The sequence below is a fragment of the Clarias gariepinus genome, chromosome 22, assembly GCF_024256425.1.
Source record: "Clarias gariepinus isolate MV-2021 ecotype Netherlands chromosome 22, CGAR_prim_01v2, whole genome shotgun sequence".
Classification (NCBI taxonomy): Eukaryota; Metazoa; Chordata; class Actinopteri; order Siluriformes; family Clariidae; genus Clarias; species Clarias gariepinus.
Genome location: NC_071121.1, coordinates 19,085,801 through 19,113,454, shown reverse-complemented (window position 1 = coordinate 19,113,454; position 27,654 = coordinate 19,085,801). Strand labels below are relative to the sequence as shown.

At 37.9% G+C, this 27,654-nt stretch overlaps 2 protein-coding genes across 6 annotated transcripts in view; one reads left to right on the top strand and one right to left on the bottom strand.

The window, feature by feature from the left end:
- The first annotated feature begins 129 nt into the window (after window positions 1-129).
- On the top strand, window positions 130-6,702 carry si:ch211-207e14.4 (interleukin-17 receptor D). 3 transcript variants are annotated; one of them, XM_053481971.1, is made up of 12 exons: window positions 130-539; window positions 933-1,017; window positions 1,533-1,658; window positions 1,817-1,935; window positions 2,102-2,225; window positions 2,325-2,363; window positions 2,518-2,663; window positions 2,871-2,945; window positions 3,819-3,885; window positions 4,375-4,521; window positions 4,697-4,866; window positions 4,975-6,702. In XM_053481971.1, exons 1-12 carry the CDS (start codon window positions 429-431, stop codon window positions 5,509-5,511), a joined length of 1,746 nt encoding a protein of 581 aa, XP_053337946.1. In that variant the 5' UTR covers window positions 130-428; the 3' UTR covers window positions 5,512-6,702. The 3 variants fall into 3 exon arrangements, with proteins under 3 accessions (XP_053337946.1, XP_053337947.1, XP_053337945.1); XM_053481972.1 differs by having other exon boundaries at window positions 1,500-1,658; window positions 2,147-2,225; XM_053481970.1 differs by having other exon boundaries at window positions 1,500-1,658.
- Window positions 6,703-14,473: 7,771 nt separating this feature from the next.
- The window catches only part of plpbp (pyridoxal phosphate binding protein), a 52,749-nt gene continuing 39,568 nt past the window's right edge, over window positions 14,474-27,654 (bottom strand). For 2 of the 3 annotated variants that reach the window (XM_053482169.1, XM_053482171.1), the window contains exons 8-9: window positions 15,517-15,615; window positions 14,474-15,358 (exon numbers count right to left, since the gene is read on the bottom strand). In XM_053482169.1, coding sequence (XP_053338144.1) covers window positions 15,203-15,358; window positions 15,517-15,615 — 255 coding nt within the window. In that variant the 3' untranslated portion in view covers window positions 14,474-15,202. The remainder of the gene's footprint in view (window positions 15,359-15,516; window positions 15,616-27,654) is intronic. The other variant, XM_053482168.1, reaches the window with a different exon arrangement.

Sequence of the window (27,654 nt, the reverse complement as noted above, 5' to 3'; positions counted from 1 at the left end):
TTGTTATTACACTATATTATTATAGTGTATTGAAAAATGTTTAACAATATAAAAAATTTTTTTTTAAAACATATAACATTTTTAATGTCAGCAAATAAAGTTGTCTTATTTTTCAGGAATGTCATTTGCCATGTTTGTAGCTTTGTGTTTAATGTCAGCACAAATGTATACTTAAGCATGCTGCAGCACAAATGTCCAACCAGAATTGCTTGTATAACAAGAACTACCTGATATGCCTTTTGTGGATAAACACTTTTTGCCTGAGGTTACCACTCCTCCAAGCGCTGATGTGTGCTGACGAACTCTCGACATTTTCTTTCTCTTTGTTGTACTACCACTTTTGTGTACTTTCTCTATCTTTTTCTGTTTTTGTTTTGAAACAAGTACTCTGTCCTAAAGACCAAGAAAATTAAGGGGATCACAATAGAATGTGGCAAGACAGACTGTCTCGGCTCTTGTCGATTATTGTGTTTTTGGTAGGCCAGGGCTTCCAGAACTCTTTCAGACCTCAGAATTGTACTCTACAGTGTGTGTGGCAGGTAAGTTACCGGCTTAAAGTTATTTGGTAGGGTGTGTCTTAATCTGGGAAGTTCTTAATACTAAATCTATCAAAATCAAAATTTGTTACCCATATAATTTTTTTCCATGTTTCTGTGATTCTCACAATAATCTGTAACATGGTAGCTCGCAAGCAGCAAATGCATTTTGTGTTACAAATGTACGAATGATTGGTGGCCCATTATAGAGCATAAAGACATGTTAGATGAATGATTTATATTTTTGTAGGTTTACATAACTAAGATTTATTTTGTATAAATATTCAGTTTTTCTCTTGGTCTGTGAGGCCACAGGTAGCTGTAACTTTAGAAGCTGTAGCAGACTTTGTATTTTAAGCAGATATAATTTGTCATCATAAAATCTATTTTGATTAGGGATCCCCTGGATGTGAGTATTGCAGGATTGATAAAGATGATGTTAAAACTACACTTGGATTTCCCTCTGCTGGTCTCTTTGAAGGTAGCTTTTACATACCTGAAACACACCTAATGAAATAAAAAGCCCAACACTATTATTTTAGGAAAAGCTAAGGAGCAGTGAGATGTCATATCTAATTAATAATATAGATTAATGTTTAATATAAATAATAATGTGAATATAAGCAAGCATAATGACAGTTTATCTATGAAGGCAATTGAACCAGAAGACACTACAGATATAAACTCACTGTAGATGTTATGTTATGCTATATTATCACAATTTGATTTGCTTATTTATAACCCTGTTAAAGGACAACATGTGATCGACTGTAGTTCAGCCTGTTTATATTCAACCTGTAGATCACATTTCACATTGACCACACTGACCTTTCAATTGTCTCATTGCATTGTGTCCACCACCTTTTTTCTTCTTCTTCTTTTTTTGGTATGGATATAATTCTTTTTTAATTGCAACTTAAGGTTATATTTTTTATGCAGTGCTGACACGTTGAATTGGGCCAGGCTGTATGCCGTGGCTGTGTGATTCTTTTCTAGGTCTGCAGAATCCTGAGACCTGCCAGCACTATGTACATGCTCCACAGAATATCACCATTGAGTTTGTTGAAAGTCAAAACCTCACTTATGAGACTGTTGTTGTGTCTTGGAGGCCTAGCCAATATGGTAATAAGTCAAAGGCAGGGTTCTTAAATCTAATCGTTGTAAATTATTCTATATTTTGTTCACTTGTCTATATAATGTTTCTGTTCATGCTATTAAATTTTATTTAATCAATTATAGTATTTTTTCTGTTTCTGTTTTTTTTTCTCAATGTGCATTAGGTATTGCTTTTTTGCATGGTTTCCTAGTTTCCCTCCAGACTTTAGGTGGCACTCAGATCTCATGTCAGCTCTTCCTTCTTCAAAACAATATGTCACTTTCAGCTGTGCATGCTCAAAGGGTACAGCAACAACTGCCTATCTTGACCAAATAAACTGAGAACATGTATTTTTCTGATTGATATATAGAAAATATTTTTTTTACTTGTAAAATAAAAAAAAAAAGATTGTCTATACTGTATGTACAGGTTTTTGATAAATATGCATTTTGCTATGCTTTTTGTGCAGATTTATTACTCAGATCCTTTTACAAATCTCTCTCTCGGTACCCAGTATGCCGTTACTGTGATGGCCCTTCCAGTTCCTGAGATCTGGGACAAGTTTTATCACAGCAAATTGTTCTTTACACGTTGTATGTGTTCTTGCAACTAGTTATTTACTGTCTGTTTAGACATAGTATTTTCAGCATTCAAGTCTATTCATTATTTAACTTTGTTCCACCTCTCTACAGCATGTCCTGAGAAAAATGGCCTGGAGCACTGCAAAACAGGTAATTACTTACATTATAGGTAATTGTTTCTAAATAATAGGATAAAATTAAAGATGAGATCCAGGTGTATTTCAGTTTTTAGATAACGCTGCTGTACACTAAATAAAGAGATTATTAAACATTGGGCATTTGTGTTTCCTGTCCGTTTTGAAAGACTGGTATCCCAGATATGTTGAGGTTCACCAGGACAACAAGGATATTCTTGTGACTTTTAACGTGGCACCTCAGAAGTTGGGGATCAGTCGCTATTTTTCATCATGCTATGGAGTGGGCTCGCGCAACTTTGAAATTATTCAACCAGTAATTATCTTGATGCCTTATTTTATTATTCATTCTTGATTATCACACTACAAAACTGTTAGTTTTTTTTTTTTTTTTTACCTGGTATTGTCTGTACTGTAAGTACGTTCTTTTTATGACAAATGACAAATAAATATATGCAACTCTTTATCCAGCTGTTATGCTTTTATGCAGAGTAATTCATCCTTTTTGTGGTTCTCTTCTTAGGACCTCAGTCTAAACAGCACTCATCATACATTTTGTTTGCTCAATCTCCAAATGGGAATCAACTATACTTGTGAGGTAAGTTATACGTAAAGTCAATGAAAATCACACACCTGACATGGAATACTTTCTTCCTAAAAGAACTCACGCACTCTCTCACTTATTGCCTATACTGCTTTATCCTGTATTCAGGATTGCGGCGGGCCTGGAGCCTATCCCAGGGTACAAGACAGGGTACACCCAGAACAGTGTGCCAATCCATCACAGGGCACATACACAGACACACTCACTACGGGCAATTTGGGAATGGCAGTTAGCCTATACTGCAGGTCTTTGAACTCTGGGAACAAGGTGTATTGTATTAGAAAATGTCCTAAGAGGTGACATGATGTCTTAGTATTTTGCACCGTCACCTTGCACCTCCAGAATCTGGATTTAATTTCCGGCCAGGTTTGTTTTCCGCCTCTGCGTGCATGGAGTGTTCATGCTCTCCATGTGCTCAATGGATTTCCTCTGGGTATACCAGTTTCCTCCCACAGTCCAAAGACATGCAGATTAGGCTAATTGGCATTCCTAAATTAACCCGATTAAGAATCTTTGAGATGTGCTGGAGAAGGCTTTATGCAGCGATTTGTACTCACATCATCAATACAAAATCTCTGGACTGAAAAAAAATGTTGTCACTTTGCAAAAGCTTATCAAAACTGTAAGCTATGGCTGTAAGCAAAGCGAAAGGTGGTTGAATAAAATAGTGTGACTTTTTTTGGCCAGGCAGTGTATTCCACCGTACAGTACATTTAATGAATCTATAATATATGAGAGTTTCACTTCTTGAATCAAATTACAAAAATCTTGGCCTATTTTTTTTTCTCATGTGTAATTAAGATATATGTGTGTTATATGTTTAATGAAAAGATATACTGTACATCAAAAAAAAACATTTTTATTTAGATTGCAGCAGATGTTGTGGATGCTGTTAGAAAAACATTCTTTGTTCAAGTACAGCACAACAGGAAAGGTAAATATTTCTTTTTATATAAGTAATGGCCACTGTAATAAAAACATCTTTTTGGTAAACTGGACAGTTGATGGTTGTAAAACAATTCACCTGGCTTTTTCCCTTGGTTTTTACCTGTCCAGTTTTGTTAGGTCTGTTCCCACTGTAGCCTAAAATTACTGTTCTTGGCTGACAGGAGTGAAGCTTGATGTGGTTTTCTGCTGTTGTAGCCAATTTGCATTTAAGGATTTGTGTGTTGTGCCTGAGATGCTTTCTCAAAAGTTGAAATTTTTGACTAGCAAAGCCTCCTTTCAGCTCAAGCCAGCCCATGTTTGAACTACTCATAGCGCCTACTTGGCACCAGCACCTATGCCACATTCAAAGTCAATGAGATCACACATCTATTGTTGTATAATTATCATCCATCCTTTACATTAGAATTTTACATTGGACTACTGTATAATGCAGAAAGTAACTGAAATCCATTGTTTCCATCTTTTTACTTCCCAGATCCTTTAGCATTGCACAAGGAGGGTGTCTCTTTCGCACCTCTCTTCTCTTTGGGTTTTCTATTGGCAGCCTCCTTAGTAGTCATTTTTGCTATTCGCTGCCAGAAAAAAAGGAAGAAAAAGGCAGCAACAACTGAGATCCCTTCAGGTGACCAAATAATGTTTTTATTGCATTTTTAAGTTGTAAGGGTCATGGTTGATCATACGCAAGTATCACATAGTTACTCATACTTTACTTAAAAGTACTATGTCTAAAATTACTTGTTGTTATTGTGCATGATAATGTCACTTCAGCTTTCCTCTAACATACTTTTTTTTCTCAGACATAACTGAGGAATATTTTGATGAATATACAGATCATAAGTTTGTACCAGTACCTAATAGAACCAATCCGCCTCGACTCCTGATTTGTTACTCAAGCAGGGATGGGTCTGCCCATGTAAGGGTTGTCCTACAATTGGCGACATTTGTGCAAAAGCATATGGCTGCTGAGGTAAAATAGTCTTGAACGTGTTAAAGTATCGATTAACTTTTAAACAGATTAAGAAGTAGAAGAATATCTCATCAGTGTTTGTTGTGTATATATGTTTTTTCCTGTCAGGTACATTTAGATCTATGGGATGCCTTAAGTGTAACAGAAGAAGGAGATATGGGGTGGTATTGCAGGAAGATAAAGGAGAGCGACTTTGTTCTTGTCATCTGCTCTAAGGGTCTCAGCCAGAGAGAGCATAACCAGAGAGAAGAAGAAGTGGACCAAAGGACAAACACCTCTCTAGCCATTATAGCCATGATTGGAGAAGAGATATTTCATGCCAAATCTGTGGGACAGGACCTCTCCAAATACATGACTGCCATTTTTGAGTATTCAAAGAAGTCAGACATCCCCACTATGTTGAGTTTGGCTTCTAATTATACTCTTCCAAATGACTTGCCACTCCTTTTCTCCCATCTCCATGGAGTGGCTTTGCAGAAGCCAGGAGCTTACATACTGATAGAAAACATTTCTGAGAATTGCTACTCTAAGCTCCCTGCTGGTGCAGCATTACTACAAGCTATTCAAAATGCAAAGATACTAATCGGTGGTTTGTATCCATCTGGCCAGAGAATTAGAGATCATTTATTCTACCACCAAAATTAAAGCCAATTAATAGGTCACGTTTGGGTTTTAGCAGATGAGGCATAGGTGCAGAGGTTAAGACTTTAAGTTTTCAATAAAGAAAAGTAAATACAAACTAAATATGAAGCTATGACAAGAGGACTAAAACAAAAACATGAACCATGGCAAAACAGGGAAAAAAAAACTGTACAAACAGCCTAAATTAACAGTAGAACTAAACAGATCCGAACAGATGGAAGACAAGAACAAACTTACTATTTATAACTAGTGTCATCAACAAACTCAGCTTAGGTGAGTGTAGTCATCACTAAATGTAGTTTCTGGGCACAAGGCACCCTCTAGGAGTTATCACAGACGTAACCCCCCAACCAAAAGGCGCTACTTCGGAGCACCATCGGAGATACAGGACAACCGCCCTGCTTTCCAACAGCAAGTCTACAGCAGGTGGAGGAGCGAGCACAGGAGCTCGACAAATCTTCCGGGCGGCGCTAGCACGAAGCTTTTGAATCCGGCAGACGGCGCTAGCACGAATTCCTCAAATCTGGGCAGCGGTGCGAGTAGTGGCTCTGGTGGCACAGGGCGTGGTTCTCTGGGCAGACTGGTCTCTTTAAAGAAGTTGATCATACAACTTTTTTGCAGCCCTGGTATGCAAAGGTTTTTTGATGCCTTACTCACAGTCTTTGTCAGCACGATATACTGCGCATAAAGCTCTGGAATTATGGCCAGGTTGACAGTAAGTAGGGTTTAGAGGAGGAAAAGTCAGAGGTTGAGAATAGCACGGAGTATAACCCGAGGAGGAAGACCCATGGTCAAGCATTATATTTGTATATAATTTTATATATATTTGTATATATAGTTAAGGTTTCCAAGTGTACATTTGGACTTTTGTTTTCAATAAATAAATCAATTAATAAATCATACTGGTCAGTTCGGGAAATCAAATGTTATTTTGTGCCACAGTTTAAAAAATTTAACTTTTGTAAACATTTCAGTGAAGTACTCTGAGATAAACAGGAAAATAGGTTTAATTTTAGCATTTGTTATGGTCAAAATAATATATTTATACTGTGTTTTCCCCTAAAAAAATTAGTGATATGAGCTCAGGTAAATGAGGCATGATGTACAAAGCAAATACAAGTTCAAAACATGTAATGTTCACAAGAGCTAAAGTTAATAAAAAGATCTAATAAAGCATTATATAACAATATATGTATTATTGTGGATTTATAATGAAAAAAAAATGCTCCGGTCAAAAGTGACCGGGAACATTGAGTGTGAGCCACAAACGAACACAACATGAGGGTTAATAAAGAAAAGAAAACACAAACTAGCTATGACAAAACATGAACCATGGCAAAACAAGAGAAAACAGCACAAACAGCCTAAATCAACAGTAGAACTAAACAGAACAGATTTAAGACAAGACCGAACTCAAGAAATTATTATAATTAAAGTCATCAACAAACTTGGTTCAGGTGAGTGTTATCACCTGGCTAAGGTGCACGCTGAGGTGACAATTAGGGTCCCAACCTAAATGTAGTTTCTGGGTGCAAGGCGCCCCTTTAGGGGTAATCCCTAGGTTATTTAAAGGATTAAAATTTTATTTATCAAAGCATTTGACTGAGAATTGTACCTTTCCATTAATTTACTCATTCACTCACTCACTTAGTTGATTAAACTAATAAATTTGACTGGATTTTTTCATTTCTTTTTGTAAGGTATTACACCTACGCAGCTCATTTTAATTTGAGATCATGTTTCAGTAAATTATAACATAATACTTGGTGTGCTCTGACAGCAATTTTATATTTTATTGCTTATATTATTGTATGTATTTAAAAGCAGCGGAAATTTTGTAAAATTCAATCAATACAGCCAAATGCACATATATGTATATACACTCACAGATAACATTTTCAGGAAGTTTCAGTCCTGAAAATTGCTTCCTTTTGCTCTCAAAATAGTGCCAGTTGATTGTGACATGGATTCCTCAAGATATTTACAGTTGCACTCGAAATTATTCAAACCCTATTGAAAATATTATTTTTTGGCCCAGATTACTAACATGCAGCTGTGTGTAATAAATCAGTGATACTAGAGCTATTTAAATAGCTCAACACAACTAATATAATGGGTGTGCAGAATACAACATATCAACAGGTTGAATAAGAGGTTTCATAAAAATAATTTAAATGTAATCATGCCCTCTGCTGTTATACATAATTCATATGGTTTCAGTACTAGCAAATATTTTTCATAATATTTGTGATGATTCAACAATACTGAAATCCTACACTAATTTGCAAAAACAAACTTACTCTGCAATTACTTTATCTATACATGGGTAGAATAAAATTGCAGTATATACCTGTATACTGTATTAGGTATACTAATTACACACCAAACATAGCAGCATCTATCCTTTTCTAACAACAGCAATATGTGACTAGTTTTTTTAGTCCTATCCTGCAAAGCTGGATACTGGAAACACTGAACATAGTGTAGTGTTTCGCTGTTCAAAATGACTGGCTTTAATTTCATTGTAAACTTGAACAGCAAAGTAATCACTCACTCAATCATTGTCTATACTGATTTATTTTGTATACAGGGTCATGCGGGTGCCTAGGGCAGGGTTTACTCTGTAAAGGGTGTCAATCCATTGCAGGGCAGACACACACACACACACACACACACACACACACACATGCTTATTTACATACTATGTACAATTTAGGAATACCAATTAGCCTAATCTGCATGGCGTTGGACTGTGGGAGGAAACCAGAGTACTGGATTAAACACACCAAGCAAGGAAAGAGCATGCAAGGCACACAGGCCCGAGGTGGGAATCAAACCCTCAGCCCTGGAAGTGAAAGGCGACAGTATTATTTAACAAAAAAAAAGGTTTTATTAATTCCAGGAAGTTAATTCACAAGTCCCTCTTTACAGCAGTGCTGAGCCATTCATAAAATTAATAAGACCCCACACTGTGCGGGTAAGCTTTTGTGAAAGATAACGTTTTGTTTACATCCTGTAAGGACTATTGTTGCAGAAAACCATATCAAACGCACAAACCAACTCACAAGTCCTCACTGTGGTTTGTACTGTGGTTGGTTTGTAAGGTAATCCAGTATCCAGGTAGATAGATGATAGTCCACTCCCATGTCCTCCAGTTTATCCCTCAGAAGCGCAGGTAGGATGTTAAAAAATGACATGACTCTCTCTAGCTGGCCGTTTCCAGGTTTGAGCCCCTTCCATGCACAGCTGTTCTGCTACAGCTGATCCTCCATCTTCATGTAGCATGCATATCCTTCCCTGATTATCTTTCTCAGTTCTCTCTGTACAGTTTTCAGCACTTTTGTTTACTCTCCTCTTCTCTTTAAGCAGAATCTTTATATCAGAATTAATCTATGGCTTGTTGCAGGGAAAACACTGTACAGTCCTGGTAAGTACATTATTCTTCACACAGTAATTGATATAATCTGTTATACAGTCTGTTAAATTGTCAATATACTCTACCTGTGGATTACACAATTTCCTTCACAGTTGTACAGTGCATCACCTTTTCCACATTTTATGTCACATCCTTATTCTACAATGGATTAAATTCTCAAATGGAAGATGAAAATGGAATTCCTCAGAATTTTACACACAACACCCCATAGGGACAACATGAAAAAAGTTTACTTGAGATTTTTGCAAATTTATTAAGAATAAAAAAATTGAGAAAGCACATATACATAAATACTCCCAGCCTTTGCCATGAAGCTCAAAATTGAGCTCAGGCGCATCCTGTTTCCCCTGATTATCCTTGAGATGTTTCTGCAGCTTAATTGAAGCCCGCCTGTGGTAAATTCAGTTGACTGGACATGATTTGAAAAGGCACACACCTGTCTATATAAGGTCCCACAGTTGACAGTTCATGTCAGAGCAAGTCAAAAGGAATTGTCCAGAGGCACAAATCTGGGGAAGGTCCCAATGAGCACAGTGGCCTCCATCATCCATAAGTGGAAGAAGCTTGAAACCACCAGGACTCTTCCTAGAGCTGGCCAGCCATCTAAACTGAGCGATCGGGGGAGAAGGGGCCTTAGTCAGGGAGGTGACCAAGAACCCGATGGTCACTCTGTCAGAGCTCCAGAGGTCCCCTGTGGAGAGAGGAGAACCTTCCAGAAGGACAACCATATCTGTAGCAATCCACCAATCAGGCCTATGTGGTAGAGTGGCCAGAGAGTCTCATCAGACCTGAGAATTTTGTTTCTCATGGTCTGAGAGTCATTCAGGTTCCTATTGGCAAACTCCCGGCAGGCTGCCATGTGTCTTTTACTAAGGAGAGGCTTCTGTCTGGCCACTCTACCATATAGGCCTAAATTGCTGCAGAGATGGTTGTCCTTCTGGAAGGAATCCAGCATGATCATATTTTTTGCATAAGTGCAACAAGCTGTGGGTTTCCTTTCTCAGTCCAAATTCATGCAGCGTAGGCTGATCGGTGTTAACAAATTGCATGTAGTTGTGTGTTTGTCCCTTGTACTCCACATTTTGTTCTACAGTAAGTCTCCTGGCATAAATTGTATAAGTCCTGCATGGGTGAATATATCAGACTTAGAGGTACAGTATGTAGAATTTTAAAGGATATTGCAGACAATTAAAAGAAGGTCAAAATAAAAATCTAATGCAACAGACAGGGAACAACCAATCGAATCTACATATGATGTCTATAAATTCTTCACGTCATTTAAATGCCCCATTCCCTCACCATTAGCCATCCACTCCTGCTGCAAGTTAATGGATGCCATTACCTCCTATTTACCTTCACCCACTCCTTTACCTTCAGAGATTGAAGATTTTCTCAGATTTTAGAAAGTTAAACATATTTGAAGCTTGGGTCATATGGGCATGCAACTTTTAAGAAATAGCATGATGTAAATGTTTTCCATAATGTAGGTACCTTCTCCAGATGTAGCCCAAGTTTATAAATGTGTTGGCACCCACCACATGGGCAGAGGTATCTCAGTGTTACTGGATAAAGTACTCACTAGACTCCTGATCGAAAGGTTGCAGGTTCAAACTCCAGAACACTCTGCAGTGTTCTGCCATGGACACCCTACTTCAATGTCTTATGTACTGTAAACTCATGAATACAGATGTTGGCCAGTTCCAGTGATACCTTCAAATCTTTGTATGTCACTCGGGGCTGTTTCATTACCTCAGTGATCTTTGACCTACTTTTTGGTAGAGTAGCCACAGTCCCAAAATGTCTCTTACATCTGTATACTATAGAATGGTGAATTTCAAAAGTCTTTTAAATCACTTTGTTACCCTTTTGCAGCTTTATGTAAATCAACAATTCTTGATCATAGATCCTCTGAAAGCTCTTTTTGGCGAGGCAAGTTTCAAGTTTTATTGTCATACAGTATGCACAGTAAAGAAACATGCTCCCCCCTGAACGATGAAATATTCCTAATAATAATGAATGCTGCTAAAAAAAAGCAAAGAATGAGCATTAAAAATAAAATAAAACATAAAAATAAATAAATATGGGTATACAAAAGAATAGGTATATATATATATATATATATATATATATATATATAGTGTGTGCACATCCAGGGCACGAAGCTCCCGTTCCACCACATCCCAAAGATGCTCTATTGGGTTGAGATCTGGGGACCATTTTAGTACAGTGAACTCATTGTCATGTTCAAGAAACCAATTTGAAATGATTTAAGCTTTGTGACATGGTACATTATCCTGCTGAAAGTAGGTAGGAAGATGGTAAATAATCTGCAGGGATGGCATCGAAATCCTTGTAATGTTTTCAGCAGTCTTTACCACTTTCTGCAGGTGTTTGCGGTCTATTGCAGTAGTACTGCCGTACCACACAGTGATGCAGTTTGTCATGATTCTCTCAATTGTACAGCTGTAGAAGTTTGTGAGGACCTCCTCAGCCTCCTAAGGAAGTACAGCCGCTGCTGAGCCCTCTTAATCAGCTTTGTGGTGTTTGGTGTCCAAGTAAGGTTGTCACTGATGTGGACGCCTAGATATTTGAAGCTGCTCACCCTCTCCAGTGGTCGATAAGGTCCTTTCTCCTTTCTCGTGTCCACTATCATCTCCTTAGTCTTGTCTGTGTTGAGCAAGAGGTTGTTATCCACATACCATGTAATTAGATTGGCCACCTCCATTCTGTAGGCTTCGTCCCCGCCAGTCATGCGTCCTATCACTGCGGTGTCGCCGGCAAACTTTGGGATGATGTTGTCCTTGTGAGAGGCAACACAGTCGTGGGTGAACAGGGTGTAGAGAATAGGGCTGAGGACACATCCCTGTGTTTGTGGCGATACTGGCTGAGATCCGATTTCCAATCCTGACAGACTGGGGCCTGCCAGTCAGAAGGTCTAGAAGCCAGTCACAGGGTGTAGGGTGCAGGCCAAGTGTAGACAGCTTGTGGTTGAGTTTATTTGGGATGACTGTGTTAAAAGCAGAACTGTAGTCTACAAAAAGCAACCTGATGTAAAGGTCTTTATTTTCCAGGTGAGAGAGGGAATGATGGATTGCAGCAACTATCGCATCTAAGGTCGACCTGTTGGGCCGGTAGGCATATTGTAGGGGGTCCACAGTGTTGGGTTTGCTGCTCTGAATGTGGGCCAGCACCACTCTCTCAAAACACTTTATGATGATTGGCGTTAGTGCAGACAGATGGGTGGGTTCTCCTAGGATGGAGGCGATCATTGTTTTTTTGAAGCAGGTGGGAACATTGCACTGACTTTAGATTAAAGATGGAGGTGAAAACATCAGTCAGCTCGTTGGCACAAGCTCTTAGGGCCCGCCCAGGGATGTTGTCCGGCCCTGCTGCCTTGTGTGGGTTAATCTTCCTCAACGCTTTGTATACCTCACCTGATGACTGTTGCTGGCGGGGAGAGGGGTTCGGTGTTCTGGGTGTGTGAGAGCATCCTGTCTGTACTACCGTTGGAGGTCTCAAAGCATGTGTGGAAGATGTTGAGATCATCTGGCAGGCTATTTATGGAGCTGATGGTAGCAGTGGTGGTCCTATAATCCGTGATGTGATGTAGGCCGAGCCACATTCTCCCAGAATCAGCCTTCCAGTTTCTCTCTGTACTGCCTTTTTGCTGCTGTTATGGCTTTCCTCAGTCCGTACTTTGCAGCTTTGTACTCCGTCACATTGCCTGATTTAAATTAAGTAAACGGGCATGAAGCATGTGTTGTACCCGACTGTTTATTCAGGGTTTCTGGTTGAGGAACTTCCTGACTTGTATGGTGGGCAAGAGGTTATCAACACAGGTACTAACATACTCAGCATAGTCTTGTATACTGACAGAGGAGTCCTCCAGAATGGCAGCAGCTTTAAACACATTCCAGTCTGTCTGAGAAAAACATTCCTGCTTTCATTCTCTGGTGTCCAAAGTTTGATTTGTTTGGTGAAGGGATCTCTTTGTTTCAGTCTTTGCCTACATGAATAGAGTAATGTGGTCCGAGTGTCCGAAGTGGGCGCCGGATGCAGCCCGGTATGTTGCTGTAAACGTGGTCTAATGTGTTTTTATCGTGGGTGGGAATGTATTGCTAAAATGTATTTAGAAAATACAGTCCGTAAATTACACTGGTTAAAGTCGCCTGCGGTGATAAAAACAGCGTCAGGATAAGCCATTTTTACAGCAATAATGGCGTCATGAATTTTGCTTAGGAAAAAAAAATAAATAGTAAGAAAAAAAAACAGCATTAAGAAGAGGAACAAGCAAAAATGTCTGCCTCGGGGGTGCCAAGGTAGCATTGTAGCATGGCTCACATAAGCATTTTCTTCTTGTGCAGTGCAAATTCAAACTCAAAAAGTATAAATAGTTTTTAATCAGTCAAAGTAGCTCTAGTCCACACCTCCAAACTCATTTTCGTAACAAGGCTCCAGGTATGCTAACATCTGACTCCAAATAGCCGTTTTGAGGTAATTTTTTTTAGGTAATAGTGGGGAAAAAACTGTTAAAAACATGTAAATCTATCACTATGAAGTATTCATAATTGTTCTCAGATGGAAGAGTCTGATGTTTAGGTGAGGAATGCCATCTTTAAAATATATGTATATATTTTTTTCAAACTAATCCTTTCAGCTCTCTTGGTAAAGGGAAATTGTGTAATTGGTATACTCTGGTGCTACTAATAAAGCACCAGAGTATACCAATGTTGCTTTGGGCAGCTTCAAGCATGCATCTATATTTATAATCAACTTTTTTTTCTCAGTCCTTGCTGGTGAAAAATGTTTGATACTGCCACCATGTTTCATTTCAGTAATAGAATTATATTTGTCGAATTCTATAATAACACACACAAATTATTAAGAAATGTTCTTATTCCCATGTTTTGGGGAGCTTTAATATAAGCAGGGTATAAAAACTTGTGTGTAAGAGACTGCAGTCAGTAACATGCGAGACAGGGAAGCGCATCGGCTGCTCGTCATCTCAGGGACACTGATGGTATGATAATACCGCTCTTTACTTATACGAAGGACTGATCACTTGAGTCTTGATTGAGTTACTTGATATTTAATTAATTCACTATAGTGCACATTACAAGAAAAATAGTAACTTATGGTATGCTGTGATTGTTGTTTAAGTTTTAAATGTATTCACAAAAAAATTAATATGATGTTGTGTATTATATGTCCTTTAAAGGATTAATAGTGTTATTAATAGTATGTGTTAGTTAGTTGTGTTAGAAGCTTAGTTAAATAATTTTGTTGGTGTATTTGTTAAATTTTTATTTAACTGTTGTGTTTTAGAAGTAGCGATTTAACTGTTATTTATCAGGAATAGTGATGTACCCTTTTTTCTGGTTTTCATTTAAGGTTATCGACCTTGCTCTTTCTCCCTCACTTAGTCAAATCTATTTTGAACAATTGTTATGTAACCTGCTAAGCTGTTAGACACAAGAATTAAGAGTGATTCCAGAGTTGATTTCCATGTCCCCTGTAGTTGGCTATGTCTTTTTTCGAGTTTGAAGCAGAGGCTGATGTGCAAAATCCCAGATAACTCGACAGTGCCTTTAAATTTTCTTTAGCATACTTTTATTGTTTAATCAATGCACCTTACTTTAGGACACTGGGTAAGTTGGAAGAAAAACTAGCATTTTTCATTTATCTTTTGATTGATTGTAAACAGGAAATAGTTCTTTTTTTAAATAATTATTGTATGGTTTAATCGAAATAAAATATCATACAACAATTAACAAAAGTTAGAGTTCTGAACCACACACATCCAACATTTTCCTGAAACTTGTCCTTTTAATTTTCTGTTTTAAAGTAAATTTTTTTGAATAACAGAAAATACTACTTCCTTTAAAACAGCTTTCACAGCAACAGGCACAATTACTTACACAATACATGTGCATCAACATCAACACTTTTTTTTAAATCAACGTATCATACTGAAAGACAGAGAAAGTTGTCTGCAGACAGAAAACGCTCCAATTCACTCATCATACTTATATCAAAAACTATAAGATATACTTTGTTTATAGATGAGGTAAGAAATGCAAAATATTTTTTCAATAAAACTTTGATCTAATATATGTTAATGGTAAACATAAGAAAATTGTTAGAAAATGGACAAACGTATGCCTAATAGGAGTTAACTTACCCTTAGCATTTCTGCCTGAACCTTTCCTAAGTTAAATCTTGTTATTAGGGTTGGATGTCTATATCTGGTTCTATTATTTAATGATCTTTTACAGAAAGATACTCCATCTTCTTTGCTGCTTCCTCAGATGTGACCTCTGATTTTTTTTCTGGGCTGGGGCTTGGAGTGTTTGGATATTCCCGTGTTCCAAAAATGGTGCTACCAACACGGATATTAGTGGAGCCTACCTCAATCTAAAAAAAAAAAAAAAAAAAAAAAAACAGTTAAGTATGTGGCCTAGATTAGCAGTCCAGTTTACATGGTCTGTATTGAATTTAAAATCACATTAGAAGAACAGAATTTAGGTAATGAGTTTATAAACACATCATAAAAGAGAAATCTTATAGCTCACTGCATGTTCAAAGTCTGTGGACATGCCCATACTGAGCTCAACCTGTTCCACTGGAAAGTTCAGGCTCTCACAAACCTCTTGACGACGTTTTAGCAGGATCTAGACACAAAAAAATGTTTAGACTTTGTAAACACAGCATAATTTGTTTGAACGTTGTACCAAAATACCTACACACACACGCAACGCAGTATAATATAGTCAATGTTTTCTCTTTATTTTTATTTTTTTGTTTTTAACATTGTATATTAACACTGAAGATATTGAATTCATGATGGAACAAACATGGAAGTATATAGTGTAGTGCAGGTCCAGAGGTAGTACCCATCTTCCAGGTAGGTATTCAGCTGGGGAGCAATAGCAGTGGCAGAGTGGTGGAAATGGCTCTCATAGACAACGGCACATTCCTCAACAGCTAATTTTACAGTCCGATGTCTGGGCGGCTTTCCTGACTGGAAACAGTGGCCTTACTTTAAGGCAGTGGCCTTTTGCCTTTCTGCGACTGTGTCTTGATGACTGGCTCTCAGCAAAACTGGAAGTGCCGGGGGCAGCTTGTAGGGTCCATCAGCGCTTTGGCAGGCAGTTAAACAGTGGGATATAATTCCGCACCTTTAGAGTCCCTGGTGACATGGCCCCTTTCACCTGCCACTCTCCTTGCTGCTGGTGAGCGATGAAGGCAGAAGAGTAGCACCAAGTGGACTTGAGTAGACTCTCACTTGTTCCTTATCGGCGTGTTTTACTGTGGCCAGTTGGATATTAGTGGCCCTGTCCAGCCTTCTTTCAGTGCGGCTGCAGACGTGAGTCAAACACGACAGTCCTTACTTTTCCATTCGCAACACTGATTCATGGTTGCCATTAGTCAACAAAAATGTGTTACATTATACATTTTTTTTAATATATGTATTTTCGATTGCCATTCCCTCAGTCAGCCTAATGAGGTAGTCACCTGGAATGATTTTTTCAAAAATCTTGAAAGAGTTCCCAGAGGGGTTGAGTACTTGTTGACTCTCCAGACAAACTCATCCCAGTCCATCTCAACTAGATTTAGATTAGGTAATTGTGGAGTGCAGGTCATCTGATGTAGTACTCATGCACTCTCCATATTGGATAAATAGCTGTTACATAACCTATAGGAGTCATTGTCCTGTTGGAAATGAAAGGATGGTCCCATTAAGTGCAAACCGGATCGGATGGCATGTCGCTACAAAATGCTTTAGTAGCAATGTTTGTTAAGTGAGCCCTCAAAAAAAGTCACCAACACTGTAACCAGCAAAGCACCCACATCATCACATCTTCTCCATACTTCACAGTGGGTACCACATATTCAAGGATTCACCCTGTCGACATCTAAAAAAGGCACGGCAGTAAGAACCAAAAATCTAAAATTTAGACTTATCAGACCAAAAAGAGTTTCCACTGAAACAATATACATTTCTTGTGTTTCTTGCCCCAAGCAAGTCTCTTCTGTTTGTTGTTGTTTCAATTTATTCCAAAGTTTCCTTGCTGCAATTTGACCACAAAGGCCCGAGTGCTGTTAATTTGCTGGTCATTCTAATAAACTTTAAGCTTTTGGTCTTCATTTTGGGAGCTAGTTTCATTATAGCGTTTAATGGTTTTGGTGACTGCATATTCTTGGGATTTTTCTGATTGACTGACCTTTATTTCCTAAAGTAATAATGGATTGTCTTTACTTCTGAGGGTTTCTTGCCGTAATATGGATTTGTACAGCAGTTGCGGTAGCACAAACAGGGCTATTGACACTATACCCATCCTTCCTCTGCACAAGACAACTGATTGTTTAAAGAACATTAGGAAGGCAAGGAATGTCACAAATTAACTCTTGACAAAGCACACATGTGAACTAAAAATCATTCCAGATGACTACCTCATAAATCTGATAAGAAAATGCCATGAGTGTGCCAAGCAAAATGTATAGATGGAACTCAACAGTTTTACCGCCGTGTCTTCCGCGGCGACAGCATTAGGGTTGTGCTTTTGCTGCTATAGTTATAGCACCTAAGTGGTGCTATAACTATAAACCATAGACTTGGTTCATTCTCCCAGGTGTGCCACATTTATTGTCAGATTTATATGCAAAAACTATATAATAAAACTATATTAGCTACATAACCTTTATAATACTCTACTTTTATTTAAATGCACACATAATGATGACAAAATGTTATGATGTTGTAAAATAATAAAAGCAAACCGGGTGCGCTATTCTGTATTGCTTTCTGTGAACTTGAGCATGTCAAAAAATTTACCAAAACTCTGTGTATACTTGCCTCACAGATATATACTTATAGAAAGCGAAATGTCTGCTTTTACATAAAATAATATAAAACAAATGTCAGATTATGTAATTCATATGAAACGTAAATATAGGCGAATCCACTGCTGCAGAGATGATGAGATGATATGATTACCTTCATCACTACAGCCGAAAAACAAAGAAATCACAAATTTATCAATGGATTATTAAAATGGTCAAAGGCTGTCGCCTTGCTGTTTTCCCCAGACACATTTATGATCAATAGTCTACTTCTTTCGGTGCGCTCTGGCAAACTTTATGCGTCTGGTTGAGCACTGAGCTGCCCGGCTCAACAGCGCAAAGCCCAAACCTCATCTAAATTAAAATTTTAAATTAACAAACATTTTAAGTAAATGATAACAGCCCAATTGTCAGACTTGTGAGAGGTCGTGATGAATCAAAATGCAGGTGGTGTGAGCGATCCCTGGTGTAAATGAAGAGGTGCTTGTGGAAGATTGAGCAGGCAGTGTGATGGTTTTATTCCTAATCGTGGATTGAGCTCTGCGTTGCGGAGTGAGCAGATGCGTCATGCAGGAATGTAAATGCACCCCGCAATGAATACCGGTGTGTGCAGCGTGAGCCCTGCGAGAATGCAGAAGCGCAGAGAGTCGGCATGGCGAGGGAGGGCTCTGTGATGGAAGCCAGACAAACGGAGCTTAAGCCAGTTAGTAAATGATGCTGGTGCATTCAGCAAGGCATGAAGGTTACTCATGGTGATAGAACAGGCAGGGTTGAAGCCTGGGAGACAAAAGGGGGTCCGTGATCCAAGCTCGTAGTCGATAACAAATCAGAGGTCAGTAACATGATAATCCTTAGATGCGAGAACCCAAGACAAGAGACCAAAGGCGTGGTCGGTAAAGCAAAACATGGTCGAGATCAGGGCACACATGATTGAGGAGTTCTTTAGATAGAATAGGGTGTTTCCATGAATGCACTGGTGGGTAAGTAGACTGAGTTTATATTTAATACGGAGGTGAATAGGAAGCCAGAGGATTGGAATTATGTACTCATATTTCCGCAGCCTCATTAGGATCCTGGCAGCATTTTTAATGTGTTGGAGCTTTTGAAGGCTCCTGCCAGAGATCCCAATAAGTTGTGCATTACAGTAGTCCGGCCTGGAAGAGACACAGGCGTGGACCAGCCTTTCAGCATTACAGAGAGAGAATGAAGGGCAGAGCTTGGCTATGTTTCTGAGATGAAAGAATTAAGTTTAACAGAGATGGTGAACATATGATTCAAATAAAAGGTGGGGGTCAAACTTGATTTGTTAAAGTTGGAGAGAGTAATAGTGTGGCCAGAAAAGGAAATAAAGGTAATTGAGAGCTGGTGGGAGGGTAACAATTAGAAGGGCCTCAGTTTTCATGCTGTTCAACTGAAGAAAGTTCTGACTCTCCTCCAGGCAGCAAGTGAGGGATTGTGGAAGTAAAAGAAAGGTTGGGTTCAATCTTACATAGAGCTAAGTATCATTGGCATAGCAATGGAATGAGACTTCATGCTTGCCAATGGCATGGCCCAATGGGAGCATGTACAGTAGTTAGTCAAGGGGAATGTCTATTACCACCGCTCTCGTTGTCGCGGTAAATCGGCAACGACCAAAATAAAACAGTCACATTTCATGTTATTTATGAAACGACCGCCAGGTGGTGCAAAGTGACATTTTTATTCGACGCAGCAGTTTTTAAATATAATTTGAGCTTAAGTCATAAAAAAGTCACATGCTGTATCGAGAAATACTAGTGATGGAAATTTCCACATCAGAGTACTTTATACAACAAACATGAAAAATCAGTACCAGGTCTACTGACATTTATTGTACAATAATTAGTAAAAAAAATTGGTTAAATGTTGTTTAGACGGAGTAAAGTTCACTAGCTAACAATTTTATTTGTACAAAGAATTAACAGTTATATAGCCTCTATTTGTATCGGTTTATTGTTATCATTTAAAAAAAAATTACATTTAAAGACATCAAACTTTAAATATAGAAATAACTAGAAAAATAGACTTTTAGAATAGAACATTAGAATAACTCAAAGAATACACTCTAAAAAATGCTGGGTTGTTTCTGTAAACACCTGGTTGGGTAATTTTGACCCAACAACCGTTTTATTCTTTATTCTCTGGTTTCTCCAAACAGCCTGCAAAATGTTCAAAATATTACTGTTACTGTGTCACAAAGTGTAGTCTTAAAAGTTGTTTAGGCGAGAATGCATGTGTGTACAGCGCAAAAGCTCCATCAATTATTAAACATAGCAGCTATTTGGAAAAAAAAAAAACATTGTTTTCGGAGATTGGCAATGCCCATGAACATGCCTCATGTACCCTGACTAACGCAGCCTCACCAAAGAAAGATTTTCTGAAAACTGCTGCTGGCTGTGATGTGTCTGTAATTGTTAAAACAGCGAAGGTATTTTATTTTGGATATTTCTAATCTCCTTTGGTATAACACGGTTATAGAATAATATATCACGGCTGTGCAACGCATATTGTACTCTGCGTTCCAGACTCTTTGGTGGATGTTGATGTTCATTTTTTTGGTCTTTGATGTTACCTACACAAAGCAGTGTCTTCCCATCTGGGAGTTCAGCATACTGTTTTTGCCATGTCATCATGATGGACATAAGTTTCAGGCATTAAAAGATTTGTATTGAAAAAAAATCTAAATAAAAAATGGTAGCTGGCACGGCTAAAAATAGATGCAGGATTATTTGTATAGTCTAAATTAAAATGCTTTATTAATTGTGGGCTATTTTTGTTTACTTACAATATTTGTTAATCCAATTTAAATGGGGTTTGGGATTGAGCAGACACCGTAATTCTTCTCTTTAATTTCCCACGTAGTCTTATCAGCGATTTCAAAAGTGCAGAAGTTTTGTTGTATTAAATAATATTTATGCAGTATAATCAGGGCCTCTTATTCCTATTTATTGTAGGTTGTTGTTGTTTTAGTGTTTTCTGTGTGTTCTTTACAATGTAAAATGCAAATACAGTACTTCTCTCCTCCCTAGGTGTGAATTAGCTGTTCTCACTTATAAATTCAGAGAAACTACAGCAAATACAGTACTCCCCCCCCCTATTTATATATATCTATCCAAATAAAATGATTCCATTTGTATTTTCCATTTATAAAAAAGCAAAAAAATCATGGGTTGTATATCGTGCGATTAAAAACAATATAAGGCATGTTATGATAAGGAAACTTTCGATCTCTTCCATTCCAGTAATGGAATGGAAGTCAATGGTAATGTCAATTTTGGAATCTGCAGAAGGTCAGTGGTCCGAGCACAACGTAATCTTTTTATGATAAAATGACTTGTGGCATGAATGCTGTTTGTGTCCAGCATTGAATAATTATTTGACCACGAACGGCTGAAATAAAGCTGTTCATTTTTAAAAAATGCAGTGTTTATTCAGCAAGTATATAGTATATAAGTATATCTGTTTATCTAGTAACAGTATCTAAGTACTCTGTTGTTTTTCTGGGGTACTAATTTTATATTTTGTTTGGTTTGCAAAAGTCGCCCCCTCTTTATGATAGATGATTATTATGACAAACAAAGCTGCTTGTATCTGCTCATATCGGCAGCAAGATGAAAAGTGCAAAAATAAAAGCGTGTACCAAAAACAGCATACATTCCATTCATAAAATACTCTGATGACAAACAACAACACAGCACAATGCATGTCTGTGAATAGTTGAAATATAGTTATGAATAAGCCTTTTAGTGAATGTAAAATGTTCGCGTGAACCCATGGCTCGTGTGGGCTTTTTCACTTTGCAGGGTTTTGATCAAAAGGCACATTCATCCCCAGAATTACAACAAATGCAAATCAAATTAATACTTGCTAAATAAGCGCTGTGCGAAATATACGCCAATGTGAGCCGCTTTATTTCAGTCATAATATACTAACATATATTTGTTGTGTAGTGGACTGCGCACAGCCTCTTCGGGGCCAGCCTATCTCTGAATATGCCGTTGTAATGGGGGTGAAGCTAAGAAAGTGAATTGAAGTGAGGGCGCAGTGTATTCGCAATAATTTACGTTTCATACGAATTACATAATCTGCAAATTGTTTTCCATTGGTTTATATAAAAGCAGACATTTCACTTTCTATAAGTATATATTTTTCACATCTGTGAGGCAAGCATACACGGAGTTTCGGTTCATTTTCTGGGGCGCTCAAGTTCACCGATCAGGAATAGCACTGTATTCCTGTTTGCCTTAATTATTTTACAAAATCATAATGTTTTGTTGTCATTGTAAGTGCACTTAAATAAAAGTAGAGTCTTATAATTGCTAGTTTTATTATATATTTTTTGCACAATAATTTGACGACACCTGTGGTTCACCCACTTTTTCTGATGCACACCCAGAGTTTTCTGGCTATGCGAGTGTTACACATGATAAAATATAAAGGTTCACTGTGTTAACATTTAATATAAATTCTAAATTAGTACTGTGATTGTAAATTCGTTTAATGTTTCAACTGTATTTTATATAAATTTTATGTAATAAATCTACAAATATAAAGAACACAAAATATAAGATGACCAAAAAAACCCTACACGCGTAGCTTTTCTACTTACACATGATAAAATCTAAAGGCTCACTTTGTTAACATTTACTTTGCTTAAATTTGATCCTAATAAGATTTAATCTAATTTAAATTCTAAATTTGTACTGTAATTTTAGTACTTTGATTATAAATTCATTTAACAACAATGTTACACTTGATTTTATCCACTACTACGTGCTCATTAATCCTTGAGAGAATGAACTGATGTCTGAGGCGTTAGTCTATAGTTTTATAGTGCCACTCAGCAGTAAAAGCCAGCAAACGCACAAACCAAGTGCTGCCGCAGTGAGGCGTGATGTATCACGTATCATTTGTAGATGTTGTAAAGTGGAGTCTCTAGTGAAGTTTGGCGTTCCGCAGGGTTCAGTTTTAGGTCCACTGCTTTTTTCCCTTTACATGCTTCCTCTGGGCAACATAATCCGTAAGCATGGTATTAGCTTTTATTGTTAGGCTGACGATACACAGTTATATGTCTCAACAAAACCTGATGAGAAAAAACAGCTTACTAAAATTGAGCAATGTGTGCAGGACATAAGAAATTGGATGCTAATTAACTTCCTTCTGCTTAATCCGGATAAGACAGAAGTTCTAGTCATAGGACCGCATACAGCTAGGAGTAAAATTTTAGATCACACCGTAACTTTAGATGGCCTTTCTGTTCCATCAAGTGCAACAGTAAAAGACCTTGGTGTGATTATTGATTCCAGCCTTTCATTTGAAGCTCATGTAGATAATATTACCAGGATAGCATTCTTTCACCTCAGAAATATTGCCAGGATAAGAAATTTATTGTTGCTAAACGATGCAGGTCATGAACAAAACTAGTTCATGCTTTTATCACCTCTAGGTTGGACTATTGTAATGCCTTACTGTCTGGTTGTTCAGCTAGATGCATAAATAAGCTTCAGCTAGTCCAGAATGCAGCAGCGAGAGTCCTCACTAGAACCAGAAGATATGAGCACATCACCCCTATCTTATCTTCACTCCATTGTCTCCCTGTGAAATTTTGCATTGATTTTAAAATACTACTCTTGACATATAAAGCATTAAATGGTCTCGCGCCGCAGTACCTGAGCGAACTGCTAGTGTCTTACGATCCGCCACGCCTACTTCGATCAAAGGATGCAGGCTGCTTGTCAGTACCGCGTATTATAAAAATTTAAGCTGGGGGCAGAGCTTTTTCTTACAAAGCCCCAAAATTATGGAATAGTCTTCCAAATAGTATTCGGGACTCAGACACAGTCTCAGTGTTTAAGTCCAGGCTAAAAACCTATTTATTTAGCCAAGCATTTTTATAAATAGATTTGCCTCAGGTAAAGGAGCAGATCTGGGGGACTCATGGACGTAGAGTATTATGGTGAGCTGGTATGTTTGGATGCTGTCTTCCTCACTCTCATTGATCACTCAGGTTTGCTGACGGTGAGGTGATTGTTTGCTTTACATGTCAGGAAGCCCTCATGTCTGTGTTTCCTTCTGGCTCTCCCTTTTAGTTATGCTGTCATAGTTATCCTGCCGGAGTCTCTGCTTGCACTCTACAGTTAATATACATTCACATTATACATTGTGTGACTGTGACCATACCTAACTGCCATCTCTCCTCTTCTTCTCTTTCTCCCCCTCTTTCTCTTTCGTCTCTCCTCCTGTCTCCCCCTTTCACTCTTTCTCTCTCTCTGTCGAGCTACACATGTCGTTCCCGAGCTCCCAGTGATCCAGACTCCCTCTGCCCTCCGGACCTGTCTGACCCATCCTGGTGCCCCGCTTCTGGCTGAAGATCTCGTCACATGGATGCCCCGTGTGTCTCTCTGGGATGCGTCTGGTGTCTGGGGATGATTCTCTCTACCTAGAAGATGGTTCTGGCCTTGACTGGTGTTGGCAACTGTTTCTCTGGGGACATTACAGTTCAATAGTTCAGGACTGGAACTTCCTACAAGTCTACCTGGGTCTTCAATAACTACCTGGACTCCATATTAACATCAATTAACATCAGCTATTATAGATGAACTGCCTCCCACCTAACACACTGTATAAATGCACATCATTTACTGCTTTCTGTTTCACCCAAATGATGATGGGTTCCCTGTTGAGTCTGGTTCCTCTCAAGGTTTCTTCCTATTACCATCTCAGAGAGTTTTTCCTTGCCACTGTCGCCCTCGGCTTGCTTACCAGGGATAAACTGACCATTTGATTCATACAAATTCACATTTCATACAAACCTAAATAATTCTTTTGATTGTGTAAAGCTGCTTTGCGGCAATGAAAATTGCTAAAAGCGCTATACAAATAAAATTGAATTGAATTTAAAGGGTCGGCCTCAGAACTGACCCTTGTGTCATCCCACATTTGGCATCCCCAAGAATCACATACTCAGCTCTATTTGTCAGATATGATTCAAACCGCTCCAGAGCAGTGCCAGAAAATCCAATTATATGCTGTAGATGGTGAAGAAGAATTTTGTGGCCAACTGTATCGAACATGGCTGTGAGATCCAGGAGGATAAAAAGTGATGGAGAGCCTTTGTCAGCAGTCATCAAAAGATTGTTCGTGACCCTGATCTGGGCAGTGTCTGTACTGTGGGAGGACCTGAAGCCAAATTGAATTTTTTTCCAAAAGATTATGTTTTTTGAGGTAGTCCTGACGCTGAGCTGAGACAACCTTTTCTAGGACCTTTGACAGGTATGGAAAGTTGGAGATTGGTTGATAGTTTGCCACAACTGCAGGATCTAGAGAGAGTTTTTGTGTTAGATGTGGTCTATGGTATGTAACACTCAAGATTCAAAGAACTTTATTAATCCCAGAGGTAAATTGCAGTAAGTAAGTGTACTTAAATAGTATTTTTGATGCTTTCGATAAACCATTTTATAGACAGTTAGATTAACAAAACAGAGCCCATTCGAGGGCTCGCTCAGCTGATTTCATTTGAAGGGGCTCGCTAGTAAACCATGGGGCAAATTTTTAACAAGTGACCACATGTGATCTAACAGGAGCATAGGCCTCAAGTATATTCTGGAGGCCATTATTGTAGTAGTCCACTAATTCACTGACTGAGGAGAATTGTGGAACAATGGACAATTTAGATTAAAAGTATTTATGTTTTTTCAGATTTCTGAAGTGGATACAACATTGTGTCTTGGAATTTGGTGTATACAAAGGAAGATTTATTGAAATAATGATATGGTCAGAGACAACCCAGGTCATATACTTGGAGATTTGAGACGTGAATGTGCCCTTTACTATGAGTGGGAACCTCAAAATTCTACTTCAGATTTACGCAGTTCAAAAGTTCCAGGAACTCAGCAGCAAAATCATTAGAGGGTGTGTATATGGAAGTTCCACAGTAGCCAGATTCAATTTTTTCAAAAAAAAAAAAAAATTTTTTTCTTTGGTCTGATTATTTCAGTTTTCAATTTTGTTGGAACTTCACAACTCTGGATTGAGTAATTAACAATGTTGGAGATGAAAGGACTTATGTCTGAGATGAAACTCAGGTGTTGTTTTGTGTGTGCGCGCGTTTGTGAACCAGCACAGCCTCAAATTACGTGTGCGCACACAGACACACTGACTGTCGGGATTTATTTTTAATTTTTTTTTAAATGTAAAGTGCGGTTAATTTGTTTTAATATTTACATTATATGTTGTGGTAATTATGTTTATGTAATTTTTTTTCCATTATTTCTTATGGGGAAATTAAATTTGGTTTACGAGTCTTTTGGAATACGAGCCCGCTTCGGGAATGAATTATGCTCGTAATCCAAGGTTTTACTGTATATATTTTATAAAAATGTCCCGCTATAAGTGTGCTTTATTCAGACTGATGTGATTTTGTAACCTACTGAGTTGATGCCAGTCTCTTCCATTCCAGGAGTTAAAACCAGTAACATTGTCAATTTTAGAATCTAGAATATTTTAAATTTACACAAATTTAAGAAGTGGGCTGAGCACTGCAGGTCTTCAGAGAGGCCTTAGACCTCAGATGGTTTTAAAAGTAATCCTTGTCTCAGGAGCTTGTAATGTAACTTAAAGTGGAGAAGGGTGCATTTTTGTTTTCCTGGCCTCACTGTTTTTTGTGTGAGGAATCTGAATGTATACAATGTAGGTGTAAACAGCTGAGACATGTTGACTTCCTGGGAAAGTGGGGAAGGGTGTGGGGGAAGAATTGCTTTTGCATTATTTAAATGTTGGTTGACATTGTAAAGCGCACACAGTAACACTAAAACAGCAAATTAAACAAATTAAGAGGCCCTGATTATACTGCATAAATATTATTTAGTACAACAAAAGTATTAAAAAATCATATGAAACACTTAGACAAATGTAATACAATTTAGTTTTTGAGTTATTCTAATTTTCTATTCTAAAAGTCTATTTTCCAGTAATTTCTCTATTTAAAATTTGATGTCTTTAAATATAACATAAAAAAAAAAATACAGAGATAGGCTACATAACAGTTCATTCTTTGTACACATAAAATTGTCAGCTAGTGAACTTTACTGTGTATCTAAACTACATTTAAAAAAAACAAAACTCATTATTGTACAGTAAATTCAGTTATTTTAGAATGCAGCACTTAGAGTCCTCACTAGACCCAGAAGATACAAGCACATCACCTCTTATCCACACTGCATTGGCTCCCTGTGAAATATCGCATCGATTTTAATATACTATTTTCATATAAAATATTAAATGCCAATCCGCCACACCTACTTTGAAGGATGCAGGCTGCTCGTCAGTACTGCGTATTAGGATTGGTTCCCTGTTGAAACTGGTTCCTCTCAAGGTTTCTTCCTATTGTTAACTAAGGGAGTTTTTCCTTACCACTGTCGCCCTTAGCTTGCTCATCAGGTACTGATCTGATAATTCTCACTTATACACATTTACATTTCATACAAACTTCCATAATTTATATAAAGCTGCTTTGCAAAAATTACAATTGTTCAAAGACCTATACAAATGAAATTTAATTTAATTGAATTGCTCTGGTTCAGATTTTTCATGTTTGTTATGTTAAGTACTCAGATGTGGAAATTACGATCGCTGTAGTATTTCTTCAATATTGTTATGACTTTTTTATGACTTAAGCTCTATTTACAATTAAAAACTGTGGAAATTGCAGCTCTTTTGCAAAATGTCCCTTTGCGCCACCTAGCGGTCATTTCACAAATGACTTTAAAATTCGACTCAATTATTTTTAGCTGCTGTCGTTTTACCGTAGTGGTGAGTCAATAATAGGCATTTTGGTTGACTACCTACTG

What these genes read in the sequence shown, in the direction of transcription:
- si:ch211-207e14.4 (XM_053481970.1), top strand. Translation starts at nt 429, where the DNA reads ATGTGGCAAGACAGACTGTCTCGGCTCTTGTCGATTATTGTGTTTTTG. An exon ending in CCTGGAGCACTGCAAAACAG is followed by an intron (nt 2,364 to 2,517) that starts GTAATTACTTAC and finishes CCGTTTTGAAAG; the next exon opens with ACTGGTATCCCAGATATGTT. An exon ending in ACTTTGAAATTATTCAACCA is followed by an intron (nt 2,664 to 2,870) that starts GTAATTATCTTG and finishes TTCTCTTCTTAG; the next exon opens with GACCTCAGTCTAAACAGCAC.